At 32.7% G+C, this 22,655-nt stretch overlaps 2 protein-coding genes across 3 annotated transcripts; one reads left to right on the top strand and one right to left on the bottom strand.

The window, feature by feature from the left end:
- Positions 1-43: 43 nt before the first annotated feature.
- LOC18051844 lies at positions 44-3,861 on the bottom strand. 2 transcript variants are annotated; one of them, XM_006446650.2, is made up of 6 exons: positions 3,754-3,861; positions 2,805-3,247; positions 1,890-2,002; positions 1,231-1,335; positions 950-1,072; positions 44-855 (listed from the first exon to the last, which is right to left on the bottom strand). In XM_006446650.2, the coding sequence occupies exons 2-6, from the start codon at positions 3,187-3,189 to the stop codon at positions 211-213; spliced, it is 1,371 nt and encodes a 456-aa protein (XP_006446713.1). In that variant the 5' UTR covers positions 3,190-3,247; positions 3,754-3,861; the 3' UTR covers positions 44-210. The 2 variants fall into 2 exon arrangements, with proteins under 2 accessions (XP_006446713.1, XP_024046123.1); XM_024190355.1 differs by having other exon boundaries at positions 998-1,072.
- A 15,065-nt stretch (positions 3,862-18,926) lies between these two features.
- LOC18051843 (zinc finger protein NUTCRACKER) lies at positions 18,927-21,433 on the top strand. Its single transcript, XM_006446649.2, has 3 exons — positions 18,927-19,201; positions 19,278-19,674; positions 19,963-21,433. The coding sequence occupies exons 1-3, from the start codon at positions 19,078-19,080 to the stop codon at positions 20,906-20,908; spliced, it is 1,467 nt and encodes a 488-aa protein (XP_006446712.1). The 5' UTR covers positions 18,927-19,077; the 3' UTR covers positions 20,909-21,433.
- The last annotated feature ends 1,222 nt before the right edge of the window (positions 21,434-22,655 follow it).

Below are 22,655 nucleotides of genomic sequence, written 5' to 3'. Positions count from 1 at the left end.
AGTTCAAATTGCAAAACAAAAAAGAAAAAGAAAAAGAAAATTGAAACCCTTTAACCCTGGTGAAGGTAAAAGAAAGATAGGAGAGCTCCCATCAATTTGAACGATGAATCCGTGCAACTTCCATTGAGAGAGCATAAAAAAATTTCATTGAACAGCTATTAACACAACGCATTTGGTTATATGAGTTTGGATTTGAACTGAAGAATACATTCAAATCGTATCTAACCATGAATCAAAATCATCCAACACTTTAGACTTTGTAACAGATTGAGAAGAAGAAGAAGACTGAGCTTCATGAGGCCGGGACAAGCCATTGGGGTTCACCAAATTGGATGTTTCCTCTAATAAATCATCAAGTACATCATCAAAACTGGCAGTGACAGATGCAGATTTAGATAAATCTGGGCCCTTTCTTGAAAGCTGTGGCGGAGCTGTAGAAGATGTTTGTTGGGAAACAGAAGAGTTGCTGAATTTGGAGCTAGAGGAATCAGAGAACCCGGTATCATTAAATGAATCAAGAAGCATATCTAGTTCTGCTTCTGCTGCTGTGGCCTCAAATGTCGGAAGATTCTTCGAGACTGAAACAGAATTTTCATTGAATTGTGCCGGGGGTTCAAGTGCTTTGTCTTGTCCAAATCTGTCATATTGACTGGAGGTCACATCATTTTTGGTTTGATTCACTAAAGCAGACCTCTGATTAGAAAATATTGCATCTACATTTTTGTGGCCAACAACTGATGTAGATTTTGTATCCACAATTTTAACCTTCTCCCGGAAATCAGTGGAAGCTTTGTCTTCAGATATATTAGCAGCTGCTTTAACTTTGTGTGCCACTGATTCCTCTTCCTCTTCGCCCTGTCACATAAACCATGTCACAGGTGAATAAAACTGCATCTACACAATAACTGACAGAGCAACATGATAAAGATTCAGTATCCGCAATTTTAACCTCAGGAAAATCTTTAGAAGCTATATCTATGTCCCTGGATATACCCACATCTGCTTCACTTTCATGTTCTGTTTGCATCAGGCCTGGTTCCTGATTGCTGCTTGCTATTGATCCCTCCGTGCCCTGTCACATAAGCCATAAAACATCCAGTATTAATCACCTTTACAAATGGGTAAGAGACTTGAAAAAAGAACCTATACACCAAAGTATTAAAACATCAGAAGCTTAAAATAACACTCATGGATCCTATGCAATAAATGATAAGTATTAACATAAATTACCGACTCTGATGGCAATAAATCTGCTTCTACAAACAGCCTCTGTGATAAGTCAACTTTTGCAAGGTGTTCCGCAAGAGCATTCAAATTTAGAGACAGAAATGATGCCTGCATAGATAACCATCCCAAGAGGATGATATTGAGGGGCAAAGCGGGAAGAAAAGTGAGTTGTAAACGTACAGGAAAATTCAAACCCTTCAATGGAATATAATCTGAAGGTTGCCTCCAGCTAAAGTAAAACTGCAATACAGTAATGACCATTGCATTGCTGTAAAAACAAATCCATGCAAATCACATCTTTCTCAATTGCAATTAAAAATTTCCACAAAACCAAGAATCTTCAAGAGTTGAAATGATTAAGGCAAAAACCCTTCAGATGTAGCCTACAGAGTGACGTATTGTACTTCTAACTTACTGCAAGGCTATATATATACAGTTGCATACTGGTTTCATGAATTGGGAGCACCTCCGTATATAATCATAAGTAGAAACTTTAACTTTCCTCCAAATAACAATTCGATACATGCATGGCCATAATTGATACAAATGAATCCTTGAAGCTTTTTCTCGAAAGCAAGAAAAATACTAAGAGAGAGAAACATCCTAAAGAATTCATACATAGGTATGCCATCTGATAATTGGGGGGGGGGGGGGGGGGGTACCTCTTGAAATGCAGTTGTCTTATCCTCCACGACAAAGTTATCATCCCCAACCCATGACAAAATGCCCTCCCCCCTGACTGACAGCATAGGGCCCATTCCTGGAGCAAAACCTCCTGGCAGATTCGAACAGGAAAATTTTAAATCAAGCCTTTAACATTATAAAATTTAACAAAATATCTTGAAATAAAAATGCTAGGAAAAAAAATGGTTGATCTACGAAGTAATGGAAGCAATTTCTGGTATTTTAACTCCATTTACATCAAAACTTGAGATTGAAGGAGATTTGAACAATGAGTATTAAAGAAGCGGAAGAAAACAAGAGAGTGAGTGGAGACCAACCATAATTCCAAACAAGTTTCAGTGGTTTCAGGAGAAGAATTAAAACACTGGAGAATACATTTCTTCATTAATCCCTTACAAGTGCCTATAAAATCCAACTTCCACTCATCTTTTCCAAAGAAATAACAACCAAGTTTGAAGTTCATATGGAAATTAGTGTCCTTCAGTAAGATTTCAAAAAGTTGTTTTCTACTTACAAAGCCAAGAAAAGGAAAAGACAACACATCTGGAATATGTTTTGGAAAACAATAATCCGATATTCCAAAAACTAGTATCAAATTCAACAAATTCTCAACTATTTCAGACTCACTAGCATCAGATTCATTTTTTGAAAGTTTTAATGAAGAAAACTACATTTGAAATTTGGAACCACAGGCCAGTTCTTATCTGCGATGTACATATAGCAAAAGAAATATTCCTCAAATATTTTTCTATAATCAATATCAATCAATATCAACTAAGGACAACCAAGTATGCAGCGTCTTACAACATGGCGACCTCAAATAATCAGCCAGAACTACATAAAGAAGACAAACAGATAGGGCTAATTAGAACCAACGAGAAGCTAGTGCATACCGGGCATAACATCATCAAGTAAAGGAAAGGTATCTGAATAAGAATGTGACTGTGACTGTGACAGAGATTGTGATTGAGCCTCAGCAATTAGATGACGATAGTCTGCCCCTTTACTCTTTGGCACAACAAAATCAGAGGCTTGACTTGTGGTATCTTCCGAATCCATATCAGATCCATCTTCATAGCGATCCCAGTTAGACGGAAGTTTAGATAAACGCCGTGCCTCGCGTGTTCCCGCCCCAGCTTGCTTCCCCGGTTGCTTTTCTTTGCTCCCAGCATTGTCAGAGGCAACTACTGGGGCTTTTAATTTCTGATTTGGATGTGACTTGTTCTTATGTTGTTGAGAGTGAGCTCTCTTGGATTTCGCCAGTGCCTTCGCATCCATCACAAAAACACCCTTAACATTTCCTTGCACAATTAACTAGGGTTCAAATTCACCACCTCTACAACATAGAAAATTAAGAATTACACCCAGTGCAGAATAGGGCACACTAACACTGAAGAATAACTTAATTTCAAATAACAAATATTTATCTACCAAATTCTCCAAGTTAAGCACAAATTAGTTTACAACTTCCACTCAACTTTTTTATCATTTGATAATCAAAATATGATCTTGATTTAGTTAAATAACTTAGCAGAACAAACAACATCAGCAATTTGGAAATTTTGTTAAGAGTGAAACGCTCTTAAGAGAAACACGTAACATTTAAGTAAACAAAATGCATATAATCAACCCCAAATAAGCGGGTAAAATTATGATTTAAGAATTTGCTATCCGTTTGCTTGCTTTAATAGCAAAATGCGAATATAAATTCTAAATCTCACATGGCACTTAATTTACTAATTTCCTGAAACGATAAATTATGTTAATAAAAGTAAAAATATATCGAACTGCAAACGAATATGCAGAAGCAAAAGAGAGAGAGAGAGAGATTAGGGTTGATACCTGGATTTGATGTGCTTAAAAATTAACTAATTTTGCTCTAGTTCGTGAAGCTTCAGCAAGGAAGGGTACAAACCGTCGCTTACGCTTTAGAGCCAAACGACAACGTTTCCAAGCTGAGCAAATCCCAAATGAAGCGCGTCGTTTTGTTGAGGTTCCGTAACGTGAATACATTTCCAAATTTTTATTCAAAATTTCACGGGTTCATGCCATATGTTTTTTTACGGCATTAATAATGTATTAATTACATATCATTAGATTTAATTAACAATATATAATATTTATACTAAAAATAATAATTTTTAAAAAAATAAACAGTTTGTTAACCCTTTAAGTGGATGGAGCATTTTTGTAAACTAACCGTGACCACCTTTAGAGTTTGAAACAATTTCACTTAAATAATATATTTTATTTAAAATTATTTTTTAACCCTCCTTTAAATTTGTAATATAATAATATTTTTTAAATAAATCTTCTAAAATCAATTACCATTAAGTATAAAATATAATATCAAGTAGTTATTTAACACAAAGTCTTATAATAATTTGTATTGTATGAATTTAATTACAAACCATTAATACCTAAACAATAATGATAATAGAAGGTATTGCGATAAACTATTTTATATGTGTTTTATTAATAATACTGTATGAGTCACAACAAATGAGAAATATTTTATTCACCAATTATTATTGAAAAATATATATGTCTATATAGCTATAGAGTGAGAAATATTTTTATTTAAATTTTTAACAAAAAAATTAAATTATTTATTTCATGCAATTCAATGGTGGAGGATATAACATTATGAAATATTGATTTGACTTTCAATATGAACCATTAGGCTATGGGATATTAGTGGCTCAAATATTGTATCAAAATGTTAAGTTAAAGTATGCAAAACCATGTCTTTATAATGAAAATATAAAAACATACAATATTTTTTCCTCATTTTGTCCATTAAATATAATTTGATGTAATATTTTATTTATTAATTGTCACTATTAATTATCGTGATAAAAGTAATGACTCTTCGTAACATAAAAATTTTATAATTACTATCAAAGATTAACAATAAAATAATCTTTCATGATTCATAAACTAAAGTTAATTAGGAATATGTATTAGATTTAACTTTTATAAAATTAACAAAGTGACATTTGAAAATAAAATGAAAACAATCTTGTAAAAGTTCAATTTTATAAGGCTCAGATAATTTCCTACCATATATAAAAATATAAAAGATTTTCTTTCACATTTTTTCCCACGTAAATATTATTAGAGACAATATTTTATTTATTGTCACTATTAACTATCATAACAAAAGTAATGACTCTTAATAACATAAAATTTTATAATCACAATCAAAAGATGTGAATAAAATAATTTTTCATGATTCATAAACTAAAGCTCATTAGGAATATACATTATATTTAACTTTTATGAAATTAACAAAGTGATATTTGAAAATAAAATGAAAATATATAGGCTTGTAAAACTTAAAATTTCTAACACGTAAGAATATTAATTGTAAGATAGACATAAAGTTTAGAGAATAAGTATGTTAAATGAGTGTTAAAAATAATATATACTTAATGATCAATTATACAACGGCCTTAATATTATATAAAATAATGAGTTTTTAATATAAGATATTAAATTTTATTAAAACATGTGTGATTAAGTATTTTTTATATTACAAGCAATCTCACCAATGAGTTTATTGATGTAACTATGACATTTACTTAAATATATGTACTTAGTTGTGTTATTTATTAGTATTATATCATATATAAATTTTGCAATTGCAACTTATTTATTTGATTTGTGTTAAATAACCTACCATTATATTTTATACTTAATGGTAATAGATTTTGGAAAATTTATTTAAAAAAGATTACCACATTTCAAATTTAAAGGAAGATTGCAAAATAAGTTTAAATAAAATATACTATTTAAGTGAAATTATTTCAAACTCTAAGGGTGGTCATAGTTAGTTTACAAAATTATCCACCCTTACACAATTAACAAATTGTTTATCATTATTTTTAAATGATTTATTTTTTCTTTACTACAAATATTGTGTACCATTAATTAAATCCAATGGTACATAATTAAAATGTTATTGATACTATAAAAAAAAATTACAACATCACAGAGGAATCCAAATTTGACACTTAATTGTAATATCAGTAAATTATACTATGATAATTTCAAAAGAAATATTATCAATTTACTACTAAAGTTTTACTGACATATTATGTCAGTACCAAGATTTGTCGAAAAGTGTATTTTACAACCAAAGGTTTGCGCAATTATCATTTTACTACGAATCCGTTAACAACGTTAAAAAATTGTTGATGTGTTGTTGATGTAATAAGGGCATAAAAGCCATTTCCGGATATAAGGGCATTAAAGACATTTTGAGTTGAAGTAAAACACAACGTTTTGACAGAATATTTAAGCTAAACCCCCTCTTTCATTCTGAAACCTCCGTCTCCGATCTCTCTTCATTGCTGCTGAGTGACGGTCGACTCCACTGTGAAACCTCCGTCTCCGATCTGTCTCCTTGGCAACTGAGTGACGACCGACTCCACTAGTGAGCTGTTGACTCTGCCTTTTTATTCACTTATAGTTCATTAATTTTTTCGTTAATTAAATTGTTATTGTTTTTTGTTGTGAATAATACTTGAATTTCATAGATTATAATATTAATTTTGTAGCATAATTTTTTGTTAATGTGTTCTTTGTCGTTGTCCATGGTATTGACATTATAATTTTGTTAATTTTGTTAATTTTTTGTTAATTCTGTTATTGTTGGAGATCTAGCTTTGAGAATTTTTCCTTATTTATTGTGGATCTTGTTACCAGTATAAGAATTTATGTTATTGTTTGCTTTTTATAATTAAGTTGTGAATTGTGTTATGTTCATATTACTAGAATTAATGTTACCAATTTTTGTTCACTGGTTGCTTTTTGCAAATCATGTTACCAATACAACTACATATAATCTACAAAGGCAAGAACCATTGTAAATGGTTGATTGAACCAGATGAATGCAGTCTGCTGCAGCTGAAGAATGAGGTGGTGAAGATTACAAGTGAAGACGGGTTAACCATGAAATACAAGTGTGCAACCCAAGAGGGGGGGTGAATTGGAATTTTAAAAATTTATCCTAACAAATCCACACAACAAGCAATCTAATGTCTTAACAATAATTGAAAATAATAAGTTCAATAATAGCGCAATAATTAAAGAGTAAGGAAGAATAAAAACAAACACACGAATTTTTACGTGGTTCGGCAATCCCCGCCTACGTCCACGCCTCCAAGCGATCCAAGCTCGAGGATTTCACTAACCAAGCCTTTCCGAGGCTTCAACCGAATACAATTGACTTCGAGGTGTCAATAAACCTTTACAATGAAGAGATTATCTCCCAATCTCTCCACTCAAGTGTTTCACTCACTCAAATTCTTACAAATGAAATGAAGAAATGAAGATTGCAATAAATCTCACTCAATGAGTAGATATACAATGATGAAGAACAATGAATGATTCAATGTTTTGTGTTTGACAAGTTGAAGGCTCAAGATATCACGTGTGCTTTTTGTTCTTGCTTGTTGGAGAGCTTCAAAATGAGTTGGATTTGAGTTCTTATAGCTTGAGCTCGAAAACTAGCCGTTACTCACATTCTGGGCTAACCGGTTTGCCGTTTAATGGAATCCGGTAAGCCGGATTTATGTTACCGTTAAGGCAAAATTCAAAATTTTGCCTAACCGGCTTGCCGGTTTCAGGAATCCGGTAAGCCGTTTTCGTTCTGGTGCTTTCTGCCTCGAATTCGGCCTGCCGTTTATCAGTATCCGGTAAGCCGCTTGCTACAGTAAAATATTTCCCGAAATTTACATTTTAACCCCAAAACTTTATAAAACTGTAGTATGGCCCAAAACGTTATAAAAGTTTGCAAATAGGTCCAATTTCAGAATTTTAAATAATGCTTTCTCAAACCCACAACTTTCTGAAATTATGACTTCGCCCAAACTTTATGAAATTATAGAATGGCCCAAAAACATTTAAATAATTTCAAATAGGTCCAAATCCGAAATTTAAAATACTATCAAAGATTTTAAAATTACTTTCATTTTAGTCCAAAATGCTTTAATTCCATAACATCATTTTCTTATTATAAAAGCACAATTCATACATCTTTACTTAATAAATACATGTGGTTTGTTATCATCAAAATCAATATTTATAGCCATATAGGCTAACAAACCACTCATGAAAGTGTACAATTACTTGTCACCAGCCCAAGGAATAATGTGGAAGTTATTGTAGATACTGATGCAATGTTGCGAATTATGTTCACGGCACATGACTCATTACAAGTGCCAATATTTAAAGTCAGTGTGTTGCCAACCCTACGTCCTGATTTAGAACTTGGTGGGGTGATACAATCGCTACTACATGCCTTAGGAGTTCAGCTATCTGCAGAGCAAGTTGCATGGGTAAATGAAAGTGGAAATGAACCATTATCTAGGCTTGGAGGCATTGATGGGCCACAAACAAACCTTGCTGAGAATGTTGGGTGTGAGGCTGATGCTGATGAAAATGAATCACCTTCCAAGAGTGAAGGCATAGATGTTAGGAATGAGAATGTTCATCAGAATGTTGATGACAACAACGATGATGATTGGTTGTCAGATTTTAAGAAGGAATTTGCTGCTGATGGTAGTCGTATAAATCACCAAAACATAGCTAAGGATGCAGGAGTTATGGATGATGGGGGATCTAGCTCTGACAATGAATCAATTGATGCAGATCCTCAATTTTTGGCTGCTGGAGGCCATTTTTCTGTTTGAATTTATATGTGTGAAGGGTGAAAATTGTTTGGTTTTGACTGAAGATAGGAAAGAGGTGGATATTATGTTTTCAATGAATTCAAGTATTTGTTGTGCCTTATTCTTGTTGTTTTTGTATGACAAAAGTGTTTAAATTTTAGTACTTTTAGTGTGAGATTACTGGTGTTTAGTCTGAGGTTGCAGGTGTTTACTATGGGATTGCTGGTGTGTTTCAGAATTGCAGGTATTTAGTATCAGGCTGCTGTTGATATAGGGTTGTTAGGGTTGAAATGAGGCCACCGGTGTGTTTGAAATAGGGGTGTTAGTGTTTAAGTGAGGTTGCTAGTGTGTTTGAAATAAGATTGTTGCTGCTGAGATGGGGTTGTTAGTATTCAAGTGAGGTTGCTGGGGTGTTTCAAATGGGTTTGCTAGTGTGTTTATAAGGCTACTGTGTTGATTATGACTGTGAGGCTACTGGTGTTGATGAAATGGTTTGCTAATATGTTTGTAAGCCTGTAAATTCTAGCTTTTATAAGCCAAGAAAATAGATGTTTTTGGTTCTAACGGCTATTTTCTTGAGCATTTCTTGTAATTTTTGCTTTTGTTGTTTCTTTCTTTTCAAAGGGTAAAATTGTCTTTTATGTTCCTGGGGGCAGAATCGTCTTTTAACATTATTTTCGTTGAGCACTAACGTTTTATTAACGAATTAGTAGTAAAATAATAACCGCGCAAACCTTTGGTAGTAAAATGTACTTTTCGGCAAACCTTGGTACTGACATGATATGTCAGTAAAACTTTAGTAGTAAATTAATAATATCCCATTTCAAAAAGAAGTTCAAGAAACTCAAAGCCCAAACCAATAGATCAAGTGCCATAGCAACCCAACTAGGATGAAATGACTTAAATGTAGCATTATTGGCACTCCTCAACAATCCTATTAAAACCCCAGTTTTGTTTTTACAATTTTAACCACACAGCAAAATTACATCAAAATTTAAAAAAATAAAAAAAAATCTAATGGAACTCTTGCATTCAGCCAGGCAATCCGGGTTGTAATTTGGATATAAAACTTCTCTCCTCTGCACCCATATTCAAAATAACAGAGAAAAAACTTAACTAATAAACAGTTGATTATTTTGTTCATAAGTCTTTATCGTTATTTTATGGCCTCCAGTGAGATTGTAAATTGTTCAACCAAATTTGATGAGTTAATTTTCAATATTTATAAACACATCTCTGTCTTTAGAAGCTTTCTAAATCGCCATCTCCTATGTTATTTCTGCTTCTTCTTCTTCTTCTTTTTTAGATTTGATGCTTCATTAATGCTAATACATGCAATTGAAGCAGTCATGAAACTTTTCTGTTTCAAGCATTCTAGAATAAGAAATTTGTATAAAGAAAAAACCTCCTCACGACAAAAAAAAATATTATCATTTCTGCTTCTAGTTGGAGGTTCATTATTTTGCCAAAGTTTCTCCACTCCTCCTTGGATAATACCATATCCTGCGTATAAAAATGGATTATTTTGCTAAAATTACATTTATTGTCCTCTTGTTTCTCAAACCCCATCACTTTTCTGATGTAAATTCAGGTCGATTATTAGACCCTAATTCTTTATATAGACTTTTTTTTTTTAATAATCATAGCGAACAAGGGTGTTCAGGGTATTGAAGGTAGTGTTATAAGAGTAGACGTTAGCATTTGAAATTGTTAAATGGGTTGCATGAGAGAAGGGGTTGTGAGAAAATAGTTGTACTAATTGCACCACTCATGGCTTAAATTTAACCCCAAATATGGATATCCAGCCCACGATGCAAGAAGATAGTATTGAGGCAAATCAAAATGCCCAAATTTGAATCCGACAAGTGAAATAATAATAATAATAATAATAATAATAAATGACTGTCGAGAGTACCGTTGAGGTCCTTGAGGAAGCATGTAACAGAACCCTACCCAATCAAAAATATATTTTTCAAAGAAAGTTGCATTTGCCAAATATTTACAGATTTCTCTAAAAACTAAATGAAATAAAGCACCACTTTTTATCAGCACATGAGGTTTGTATCTTATGTGTATCATTCAAAATTAAATGCTCAATCAATTCATAAAAAACAGCAGGGAGTAATCATCATTTGACTTGATGGGTTTAATTAAGTTTCGAGGATCGAATTTTTCACTAGTTAATCCGTGGTTTAAAAAATCATTAGTTCAGTCTGGTGAATGTAAGAATTTATAAATATTGTGCAAGCGAAAATTAAAATAGCAACATACAAGAAGCGGCAGAGGCCGACAAAAAAATTTCGAGGGCCAAATGTTATAAAGGTCAATATTTTATGATTAAAAATAAAAAAGAGTATTTAATGATTTGGGTTAAAGTGCTAAACTTTTAAAGTTATATGGTCAAGCAACAAAACTTTCAAATTTATACTGTATATTTATTTATTTATTTATTTTTGAGTCTATAGAAGCCAGAGTCCCTGTTAGCCTGAGACAGCTCCGCCCTTACAGATAAAAAATTCTACGGTCTATATTAAAAATGTTATTAAAACACATATTTAATATTATTGTTGGACCCTAATTGGACTTACTTATCAGTTGTTTCTCCAACAGTTATATATCAAAACAATTGTTTGTAAATATCTCTATCTCTAGCTATCTAATTGGTTATGCTCGATGTAGACTATATCTGTGGGGAGATCCATTTTTTAATGTGATCGCCATCGAATATGGGAAAAATATTAGACAACAAAGATCACTTTTTTATCAAATTTCCTTCATAAAATATTTCCTTTTCTGCTTTCATTCAGCCAACACTAATATATAGCTAGTGACAAACCGACTGGAAGCCTTTAATTTCTTTTGAATATTTGAATACTTCCTTTATCGAAGATAGTTTTGAACAAGCATTTGTCTGTTGTGTCCTCCTCGATCTCATTTGTCAATTATGATTCAATGATTAACAGTGGACGATCACCATATAAGTTATTGTCTTAGCTTCTTGGTGGAGCTTCTTATTCAGTAGTGGTCACAAATTTGATGGGGACATTAATTGTGTCCTTCTCATTTTACAATTAATTAAGGCTTAATTAATGCTTTACTTTGGGCATTATTTGCTCGCTTTCTGTCTCTCTCTTTTACGTGGAATGAATTATGGTCCCTACTCTATTCCCTTGAAAGGGATCATGACTTAAGTAGCTTACATATTCACGATTCACTTTTGATGAGAAGAGGGAGATAGTGGGTTCTTTTTTTAAGACTTTAACTTTGCCTTTCCAAGCCAAAAAGTGAGTCATCAATCTTCTTGGTATGCCATTGCATGAGTACATATATTACCATTCGCTAAATGATTGTTCATGAACATGAGCATATATAGTGGTCTTCTTAATTATTCTAAGATTGCTACAATCGTAAATCCAATATGAAGTGGCATTTAATTTGCTTTTATCGTCCCTTATTAAATACATAAACACTACCTAACAGCAAATTGGCATTAATTTTTTTTTTTCAATTTTACCTTTTTGTTATGGCTTTCTTCGTTTCTGTGGCTACTTTTACTCTACTTCCCTCATCTCAAACTTTAACTTTGGATACAAGTATTGATCTGATCCAAGAAAACTATTAAGTCATAAAATAATATTGTCGTCGTTGCTTCAACCTCCACCAAGATTTGAGCAAAGTTTGATTTGTTCAATCCAATTTATAATTGATAATTGGATATTGTTAAAGGCTAAGGGTCTATTTGGAATTGCTTTTAGGAGACTTAAAAGTGATTTTAGAAATACAAAAGCTAATTTTAGTGTTTGGTAAAAGAAAACCAAAATTACTTTTGTCAAAATCAGCATGTTCTACAGTTAATTTTGAAAAGCAGAAAATGAGTAACTTTTAAATTATAATTTTGAAAATCAATTTTATCCTTTAATACAATTCCATAAATATCCTTAAAATTATTAACTAAACCCAAAATTATCCTTATTCAAATTGGAAATAAAATTAATATTTTAATAAATTTTTAATATAATTCATCAATATAAATTTATTAATATCAATTTATTGGTCGAATTATTATTAAATGTGTTTCACTATATTATAAATTTAATTACCAATTGTTTTACGATAAAAAATAAAAAAAATAAAATCAATATATTATCCTACATTATGTACATTTTATGCATTTGTTTTCTCTCAGCAGTTAACAGTAAGATTTATCAAATGTTCATAACTGTTTTCAAAACTCATAATACTTTTGAAAATAAAATTTACGAAACACTTAACTGATTTTCTTTACAACTGATTATTTCTACAACACAACTAACAATAATTATTTTTAAAATTACATCATTTCCAAACTGGCCCTAAGGATGAAAGAGGGATTGCAAGCCACATGTGCGAATAAAAAGAAGAAGGCAAGAGGTGAAGATGATGAAGAGTAAAATTTTTGTCTGAATGTAGATCCTTACTGTATTATGATTGCTTTTTATGATGATTGAGAAGGAAGAAGATAAAAAGAAGTTAAGCTCTTTTTGTTTTTAGTTAGTTCTAGAATTTGAATTTGATCCAAAATATGCGTTTTTGTGCTTAATAAGAAAAGATAAAGAGTAAATTAAATTTTTTCATAAAATTATTTAAATCACACATGTCAAAATCTCCTTTAAATATTAGAAAAAAACTAAATTATGAGAGAATATATTCAAATCCTGCGATATAATATAAGAATTAATTGAATAATTAATTCAAACTTAATTATGTAACTATCCATAAAATTCTAAATTAAGGAGTACCAAACGGAGCCATACAGACACCTGATGAAGCTGCAATAATTTTGCATGCGCGTTGCAAATTGCACTTTAAGAAACGACGGTAACATCTTTTTAAAACAGTATTTGTGCTGTCTTGTCAATTTGACCAAGGTCTTTGAGATAGATCAAAAGACTGATGTTATGGCTTCGTCAATTAGAGCAATGATATTGGAATCCAATATCGTCCACTAAGTGACACATACGTGCTTTAATCTCGTCTCATGATCTCTCACTCTCTATATATGGTAATACTATTGCTTCTGCATGAGAATGGTTGATGTTAACTTTCACGAAACCCACTTGTCCTCTCCGATATCGTTAATATGCTTTAATGCTTTTGAAAATTTGCATTAATTGATGAGGAGATCATGAATAAGAACCTTGTCTCCTTTTCTTTATTATTTCTCTCTTCTATCTAACCTATACTATTCAATCAAATGACCTGGATGAATAGTACTTTGTCTTCCATTAATCAGTTTTCCTTGAATTATGGTCGGGTTAATTTATATCACTTGGTTAAAGCGTAGATTATAAGAAAATCAGGGTCCAATTGAATTGACACCTTATACGAGCTTTTTTCTTTACATATGATATGGTTGATAATTTATAATCATAAGTTTATAGATCGGAACTAATTGACATCATTTTTATTATGGTGCAGCTCAAACTACTACTTCTAAATGAAGAAACTACTCCCATTTTCAAGGGGGTAAATAAACTATCCCTGTTTAAAGAGAAATTGATCAATCCTGTAATTGCAGCACAACGTGAACTCACTCTAAATGAGTTGTTAGCACTGGACTATGAGAGCCAATGGCGCATTATATCTGAGTGTTAAAAAGAAAGGGAAAAAAAAAACAATAGTAATTGTAGTAGTACTTTCAATTCAGTGAAAAATCAGTATGCAATATTTGTCAAAGAAAGCAAAGAGTGAAGGCCTGATACGACTCTTGCATGTTGTCTTTTAGAAGCTCCGGAGGCTTATCCTACCGAATAAACAAGTGTGGAAGAGGCCCTATTTTTGTATCAATTAAAATGGTGTATAATAATAAATGTTTTATAAAGATTTTTATATGGATTTGAACATGGAAAAAGATTCCAAATATCAAACAGGATCTTGGAAATGGTCTAAATACAGCAGCCAGCCATAATTCAGTCACATTCTTTTTTCTCCATTTTGGATATACATAAAATAAATTAATCAAGAGTGGTGTTCATTCTACTGTTCTATGAACCAAAATAAAATAAAATAGAATGAAATAATGCACTAGTATTAAAACTATTGATCCTAATAAACTTGCTCTCATATCCATACATTAATTAACATTTTCTTGTATGATACTCCAATTATTAATTGCACTAATGTACTGATTTTGATTACAAATTAATAATTGAAATTAACTGGGTTCCTCATTATCATCAATATTTGTTTGTTTTTTTTTTATGTTTTTTCAGAAGACAGCCTTGGCAATATAATAAAACAAAGTGGCAAACCCAAAATTCAGAAGAATATTCAAAGCACTGCCTTTTTTGTGCTTGTAGCAACGGTTGGTTAAATGCAAAGAGTCCCTTCTAGGTTGTGGCATGTGTATCGCAGATAATAAAAAGTAAAGGGAAAAAAGGAAAGGAAAATTAAATAAAAAAAGATAAGCAGCCCCCTTTTTTTTTCCCAAAAGCATATATTCGCTAACCTTTGACAAGCCAAAGCATGTGGTTTCTGTGTATATGGATTCCTAGATCTAAATCTGCTCTGCTTTTATGATATTTTTCAACAACAAAAACTACTCTCCCTCTAAAAGATTAATTGTCAATCCCTAGTTTGACATAACTACCCTTCAATTAGTAAGTTTGAAATGTTAATTTACACTTAATAAGTTTTTTTTCCTAAATAACCAAACCCATTTTGCTATGCGATTAATGCCTTGTTTGTTATTGAAGTGGTGCAGCTTTTAATTAGCCACAACTTCTGTGGGAAAAAAAATTATAAGCTTGTAACTACGAAATAATAATTGATAGCGTGTATACATAACCTTTAAAATAATAAGATTTTTTTTTCTTATAAAAAAAATCAACTTGCTTACTTTCTAAATTACAACAGTATTTACCAAATACTTTAATAGTTTAACTTTTAAGGTACACCTACCTAATGTCAATACTAAACAAAACTTAGGAATCAAACATAAAAAATCTAACAAGAAATTGAAACCTAAGAAATATATGCGATTAAAAAATATATAGCTTGTTAAAAATTACATCTAACCTACATAGTAATGTACTAGTAACCTTTGCAAGACCGTAGCATGTTGTGCTATATAATTTAAACACATGATAGCATGACAGTAGGATTTTCATGCGCATTTGTGCCACAAAACATATTCCAAATAAAATTATCATTCATTTTAACTATATGTGGAAAAAAGAGTGATAATAAAATCTATGATGAACTGTTGAGTCTGTGACTCTGGCTACGTTTTTTTGTGGAGTTATTTTGAAGTATTTGGTCTTGCTTATGCATTGGAATGAGTAAATAATTTCTAGGGCTTGTTTAAATTTGCATAAACAATTCATATAACCTGGTCTTCTTCTTTCATTTTCAAAATAAAAGACAAGCGACGAAACAAACATACCCTTGGTGACAACACTTTGCTTTTCCCCAAACCCCTTCTATTTCAAATGCATACCTATAATTATTTAGATATTATTAAGTTAGTTGTATTAATTAATTGCCGTTATTATTATTATAACTACTTCTGCGATTATTATTATTATTATTATTATTTATCCTCAAAGCAATAGACTTTGTGGGGTTTGTATATTGGAATCTTGCTAAGGGTTTCATTGAAAGTTGAGGCCTATGAGATGTGTTGGAGAAGGAGAGAATATTCTGGTGCCGCCACAGTTCAACAGCAAAACTCCAAAAAACTTATACTAAACAAATTTAGAAAGCAAGAACATCATTAGATTATGATTACGGTTAGCAGGAAAAGTCAGCCCGCAAGGAGACGACTGCTCACACTTCCAAAAATTCACTGCCTTTGTCAGCTCGCTGTCTTTTAACCCGTTCCCTATACTTTGGCTAATCTCTCCCACAATTATTATATCTTAATTAGCGCAAGAGATTAAATTTTCAAAGGTTCATTATAGATTCTCTTATTTTAATTAAAACCATGTGGCATATTTCACATCTATGCCTTCCTTAAGAGAGCCTCGAGAATGCATAGTCATTCTTTTTTAAATTTGTTTAGAATGCATTTCAAGTTCACTCACACCATCCAAGAGTTAGCTATATAATTTTGCTGTATTATTACTTCTTTGTCCTAATAAAGTTCTCTTACACAGGTTCACCAAAACATTAAAAAATAATTCAAATTTTTTCATAAAATTCACAGTCCCAATTCAAGTTATGGTATGATTGATCAAATCTCAAACATATCAAATAGAAATCTGTAAAATCGATCAAAAGAAAAGTAAAGAAAAAAAGATCAATCACTAGAAAAAGTATAAAGTTGATCATCGTCTACCATTCAATGAAAGACCTACCAATCAAACTTGCCCACTTTTTCTTATATTAATGAAAAAGAATCCAGTTTAAGTTGTATTATTTGAGCTACTAGCAGTAATATTAATAAGATTAAAGAGGCAAGTGGGTAACAAAATCTAGTCAATGTAAGGTGGGAAGATCCACGGCCACACTGTCATCCGGACGATTATTCCCTTTTATGTGTATGGTTTCGTCGTTTCCTTTGGATTTTACCTTCTTTGACAGATGGGGCACGTGCATGACAGATTTTGTAAGACAACCAAGTTACTCAAAATCTTAGGACTTGACTAGCTTACAGAATCTGTAAGCTACAGACAGCACCATCAGCCGTTGGATGTGGTTGGATGTGGAGTGAGAAACTAAACAATAGACAATCGGATGGTGGGATGACGGGAGATGTTTGTTGCAGAATCTGTACCATAGACAGGTCCAAAATCTTATCGTTTGATTTCAACCGAGTCAAAAAGAAAATCATGACCTTATGATAAACATGTAATCGGTTCAAAATCTCTTAGGAAAATGTCTTCTTACTTTCATTTGACCGAACCAGAAACCAGAGAAAAATTTTACTTTTGTGGAAAATGACAATAAAGAGTAAGAATAGATGGCCATCTTTGACAAACACGAAAGAAATGAAAAACGCAAGTGTTTTGATTTATGCTTTTTGGCTTGACAATATTGATTGAAATAAAAAAGAAATACTTTCCTTGCGGGAAACTAGTGCGTGAATATTGGTCAATTTAATTGTACGTAACTTGAAGTTAGCAACAGTTTTGTGTTCTGTTAAGCACACGACACCTTTAATATGCAACTACAGTATTTTCTTTTCAACAAAGGAGGGAAAAAAAAAAAAAAAAGAACAACACCTTGATTGTTCCAGCTGTAACATGTATTATGATTGAGCCACTATCCAACTTCCTAATTATATAAAGAGTGATGATACAGCCACAAACTCTTGTACAAACTGATTTGCCATTAATTCATTGGTTGAATGAAAATACAAAATAATAAAAATAAATCAATTGAATCAAAAAATATTTAATTCAACTAATTTTATCACATCACATCAGTTTGTACAAAATAAGTTTGTACAAGAGTTTGTGACTATATTATTACTCTTATATAAATCTCCATAATAGCAATGCAATACACAATGGTCAAATGAGTCTTGCAAATATATATGAATATTGTGGAAATGCCACTTCTTTTAATATATTTTTAATATTTTAACTTCACTTTCAATACCTATTCTTCGTTACCAAGACCTGAATTTCATGCATATTTGAGCTATGCTGAGCAAAATGTATAGTTATGTTATAAGTGTTATTAGATACGAATTTAAAAGTAATTAAATCATAAAAGTTCAAAACAGCTCAAATCAACATAAGGTCCCTATTCTATTTACCAGAGGAATAGCTTGACTCGAAAGATTATTACAAACAATGAAATTCAGTTGGTAGTGGACAATTAATCTATATCATATAGCTAGAATGGAGACAAAGGATGACGTTAATTTATTTTGCGCGGTGTTACTTATTGGAAATATTCAAATGGTCAAATATTTTATCCTAAAACAAAAGTATTTAATTAATTAATTAAACAAATCGTTGGATTGTAAGGAACAGATATTAGAAAATTAATTAAGGACACAAAAAGCAAACAAATTATGGGATAATCATTCCAAATGGGAAAGGCATGGAGACTAGCTTTTCTTCAACATCATCATATGTGTCATCATGCACCTTTGTGCGTATATGTGTGTGTGTGTTTTTTTTTTTAATTTTTTCCTTCTTCTGGGGGTTGCCCACCTCCCCTCCCCAGCTTCTCACTTAATTTCCATCTCTCAACTTTAACTTTTCACCGCCTCCCACAAAATATTAGTTTTTATTATTTTTATTATATTAAAATGACTGCAGCATTTTATAGAGAGAGATGAGAGATCCGTTCTTTGCTTATAATATAAGCTAAGCTTGTGTTGTTAGGGTTCATACTCATGATATAAATTACCCTATTCTCCCTTGAGGTTTTCTTCTAATTACAATCCTAAATTTCCTTTTGACAAATTATCTTTTTCTTTGGTTCTTCTCATAGATTATAGGTCAACAAAGAAGAGCAAACAAAAAACAAAAACAAAAACCAAACCCTTTGAAACATGTTAGATAAGATGCCTGAAGACACAATTCCAAATGGTTTTGTTCAAAACTCAGTTATTGCTGGATCCAATAATCCTCCTAATACTGCTGCAAAGAAGAAGAGAAACCTTCCAGGAACTCCAGGCAAGCTTTGTAATTCATAGAGCTTAATTTATTGCTTCTTGATAATAATTTGTCTAAAACTGTTCTTGTTTAACAGATCCTGAAGCTGAAGTCATAGCCTTGTCGCCCAAGACTCTCATGGCGACCAACAGATTCTTGTGTGAAATATGCGGCAAGGGATTTCAAAGAGATCAGAATCTGCAGCTTCACCGGCGTGGGCATAATCTGCCGTGGAAGCTGAAGCAAAGGACTAGCAAGGAAGTAAGAAAGCGAGTCTATGTCTGTCCCGAAAAGACTTGTGTCCATCACCACCCTTCTAGGGCTCTCGGTGACCTCACAGGTATCAAAAAGCACTTTTGTAGGAAGCACGGAGAGAAAAAGTGGAAGTGCGAGAAGTGCTCAAAGCGATATGCTGTGCAATCCGACTGGAAAGCTCACTCTAAAACCTGCGGCACCAGGGAATACAAATGTGACTGTGGAACAGTATTTTCACGGTAATGTATTATTATTGCTACATTAGCTTTTACCATATATGTATGTGTAATAGGTCCTTTGTCTGTGTGACAAAATATGATATAGGATATCACTATCTTTTATGTAAAAAAGCGGTAATCAAGAAAGCAGAAATGCTGAAGCATGAAAGTGATCTTTGTGGTTGTAATTAAAAGTATTTATAGTGTATGAACACAGAGATAAAATGGTTTTATTAGTATTCAAAAGTTTATATTTTTTTGCTTATTTTATAAACTGATTTACTGTGTATGGATTTTGTTTGGGCACAGGCGAGATAGCTTTATCACGCATAGGGCATTCTGTGATGCCTTAGCTGAAGAAACTGCTAGAGTAAATGCAGCATCTAGCATGAACAGCTTGGCCAATGGCAGTATCAGTTATCATTTCATGGGGACTCCACTAGGACCTAGCGTGGCACAACATTTTTCCTCAATTTTCAAGCCAATCCCCGGCGGTGGTGCTGATGAAACTATTGACCAAACGAGGCGAGGTCTCTCGCTGTGGATGGCCCCGGGATCCCAAGGCCACGAAACAGTAGGCAGCAATCTCACGGAAATTCAACAACTTGGTTCTGTGAGTTCAGAAGCCATGTACGGTGACCATCCTCCACCGTCGGATTATCATTTCAATTGGGTGTTTGGTAATAATAAACAGTCTTCAAATAATGCTTCTGAAGCCCCGGCAATAGCAAGCGCTTCACTTCCATTAACAGATGTTAAGGAAGCTGCTGCAACTGCAAATCACCATCATCAGCTTGTGAGTGTTAACGTTCCATCCTTGTATAGTTCCCAACAACAACAGACAACCACCCATCAAACACAAGCAGCAGCAGCTGCGGCGAATATGTCAGCCACAGCTTTGCTGCAGAAAGCTGCACAGATTGGTTCAGCATCAACCGATCCCTCGTTATTCTTAGGGAGTTTGGGATTCAAGTGTAGTAGCAATATTAATCAAGTTCAGGATGGTAACAAATATTGTGGATTAATGTATTGTTCAAATGCAATAGCTGATCGTCATCTTGGAAACGATGTTGAAATATCATCAGCTAGTGACATCTCGAGTTTGAGTCAGCTACAAATGCCGCCGCCGGCTAAACGCCGGCACTTGCAGAGTGACCGTCAAGCAGAGAGTGCTGGAGGACAAACAAGAGACTTCTTGGGTGTTGGTGTGCAAGCCATCAGCTGCCACCCATCATCCATCAACGGCTGGATTTGATAATATCAGCACAAATCATGAGTTGAATATTTCCTCAAATGGATTAAATCAAAGTTGACAATAAAGTGGTGGTGAGACATAGAATCGAATTTAGTATTATGAAACTTTGCAGGGAAGAAAAGGTGGCATTGAGTGCTTGATGGGAGATACAAAAGTTGTGCTTAAAAAAAAAAATGTATATTGAATGAGTTGAAGAGAGATGATCCATGCATATTCTCTTGAACCCTGACCTGAAAGCGGATCCCTTTAAAATAGTGGCTTTTATTTTTGATAAAAAGGGAGATGAAGTGGTGGGGGCAAAGCATAGAGGCACTTTTGAGCTCCATTATTGCTATATTTTGGCAATGTTTCATCTCTGATGTGGAGGTTGTAGTGTCTTAGCGCAACTGGATTTTAGAGAATATTTCCAGTGGCAAAAGGCTGGATATTCTAGTACGTACCATAGGCTTTACTTAGCCTTGTTCCTTAAAATAAACTCTTACCTTTTCTCTATCACTACTTAATTAAGCACTCTTGTAATATAACTGCAAGCCAGTCATATTACATGGAAATATATGTATGTAGCAAAGCACGTTGATGTTTTTATCTAAAACTATCTGTTTCATACTTTTTTAATTTCCCATTTCATCCTATTTTTGACTTCTCCGTTTGAAGATAAATTCATGTGGTTGCTCAAAAATTAAGCTTCACTAGCTTGTTAATAAATCCAGTTAATAAATGAAGGCACTTGTTTTATCAAGGACGACTGTAAAATTAATCATACGTGAGTGATCCTGATACAGCAGCAGCTTTCTGATTAGCCAAGTAAAACCCACAAGGAAAGCATTTGGCTTTTAATTACTATGTATGCTGCGACACTTATCTGCCTTTCACTGAACTCCGCGTATGGTAGTTAGTACAGTACAGGCATGAAAAATTAAAATAAAGATCATCAAAAGAAAAAGAAGGAAAGTATAAAGATTAAAGGAAACGGGGAAAGTATGTTGCATGCAATATCAGTGTTAATTTTCGATTTTGTGTCACATTTTAGTGCTTTATAAACATGATTGATGAATAATTTCAAAACTAATGATTATGTACATAGCAACAGAAAAAAGCTAACTAGCCTTAAAGTCAATATGATCAAAATATGGGACACTATGTATGCCAAGAGAGAAGAAAATTTAACGAACGCAAGTCATGATCAAGTCGACACTGACCGTGTTATAATGTCTAGCTTTCGGCCGGTGCCAAAAACACGGTGGCCTCAGTGGGGGTCCTTTTAATTTCCAAATGCAAAAAACTCGCACGCTCAAGTGATAAAAGAAAAAGGAGCTTTAGTTTCTGGCTCATATGCTCCTAGATCCAAGTCCTAGAGAATGTGGATGAAACTACTCTGCCTTTATTTCAAAGTAAGGTCAATTATTTCGATCAACCCTTCGACATATTATAAGGTGGAAAAATGGTAAGTGTACTAAAGAGTGACCAAAAAAAAAAAAAAAATTCACCCGAAATGAGATCGTTTTGGGTGATTTTTTTTAAATAATTAATTCACCGAAAACCAAAAAAAAAAAATCACCTTTTAGTCTAAATACCAATGCTTTATAAAGTGTGTGCAATATTAGCGAAGATTGAGTATGGCAACATTTGTATTTTTTCTTATCAAAACAGAAATATTTATAACATTTTCCTTTATATTTGTAGTGTGAGTTAGGTCATCAAATAATGTAAGCAAGATATGAAATTATTCACGGTATGTAAATGAAAC

This window comes from Citrus clementina, unplaced genomic scaffold (assembly GCF_000493195.1).
Source record: "Citrus clementina cultivar Clemenules unplaced genomic scaffold, Citrus_clementina_v1.0 scaffold_2, whole genome shotgun sequence".
Lineage (NCBI taxonomy): Eukaryota > Viridiplantae > Streptophyta > Magnoliopsida > Sapindales > Rutaceae > Citrus > Citrus x clementina.
This window is presented reverse-complemented; position numbering and strand designations above follow the sequence as displayed.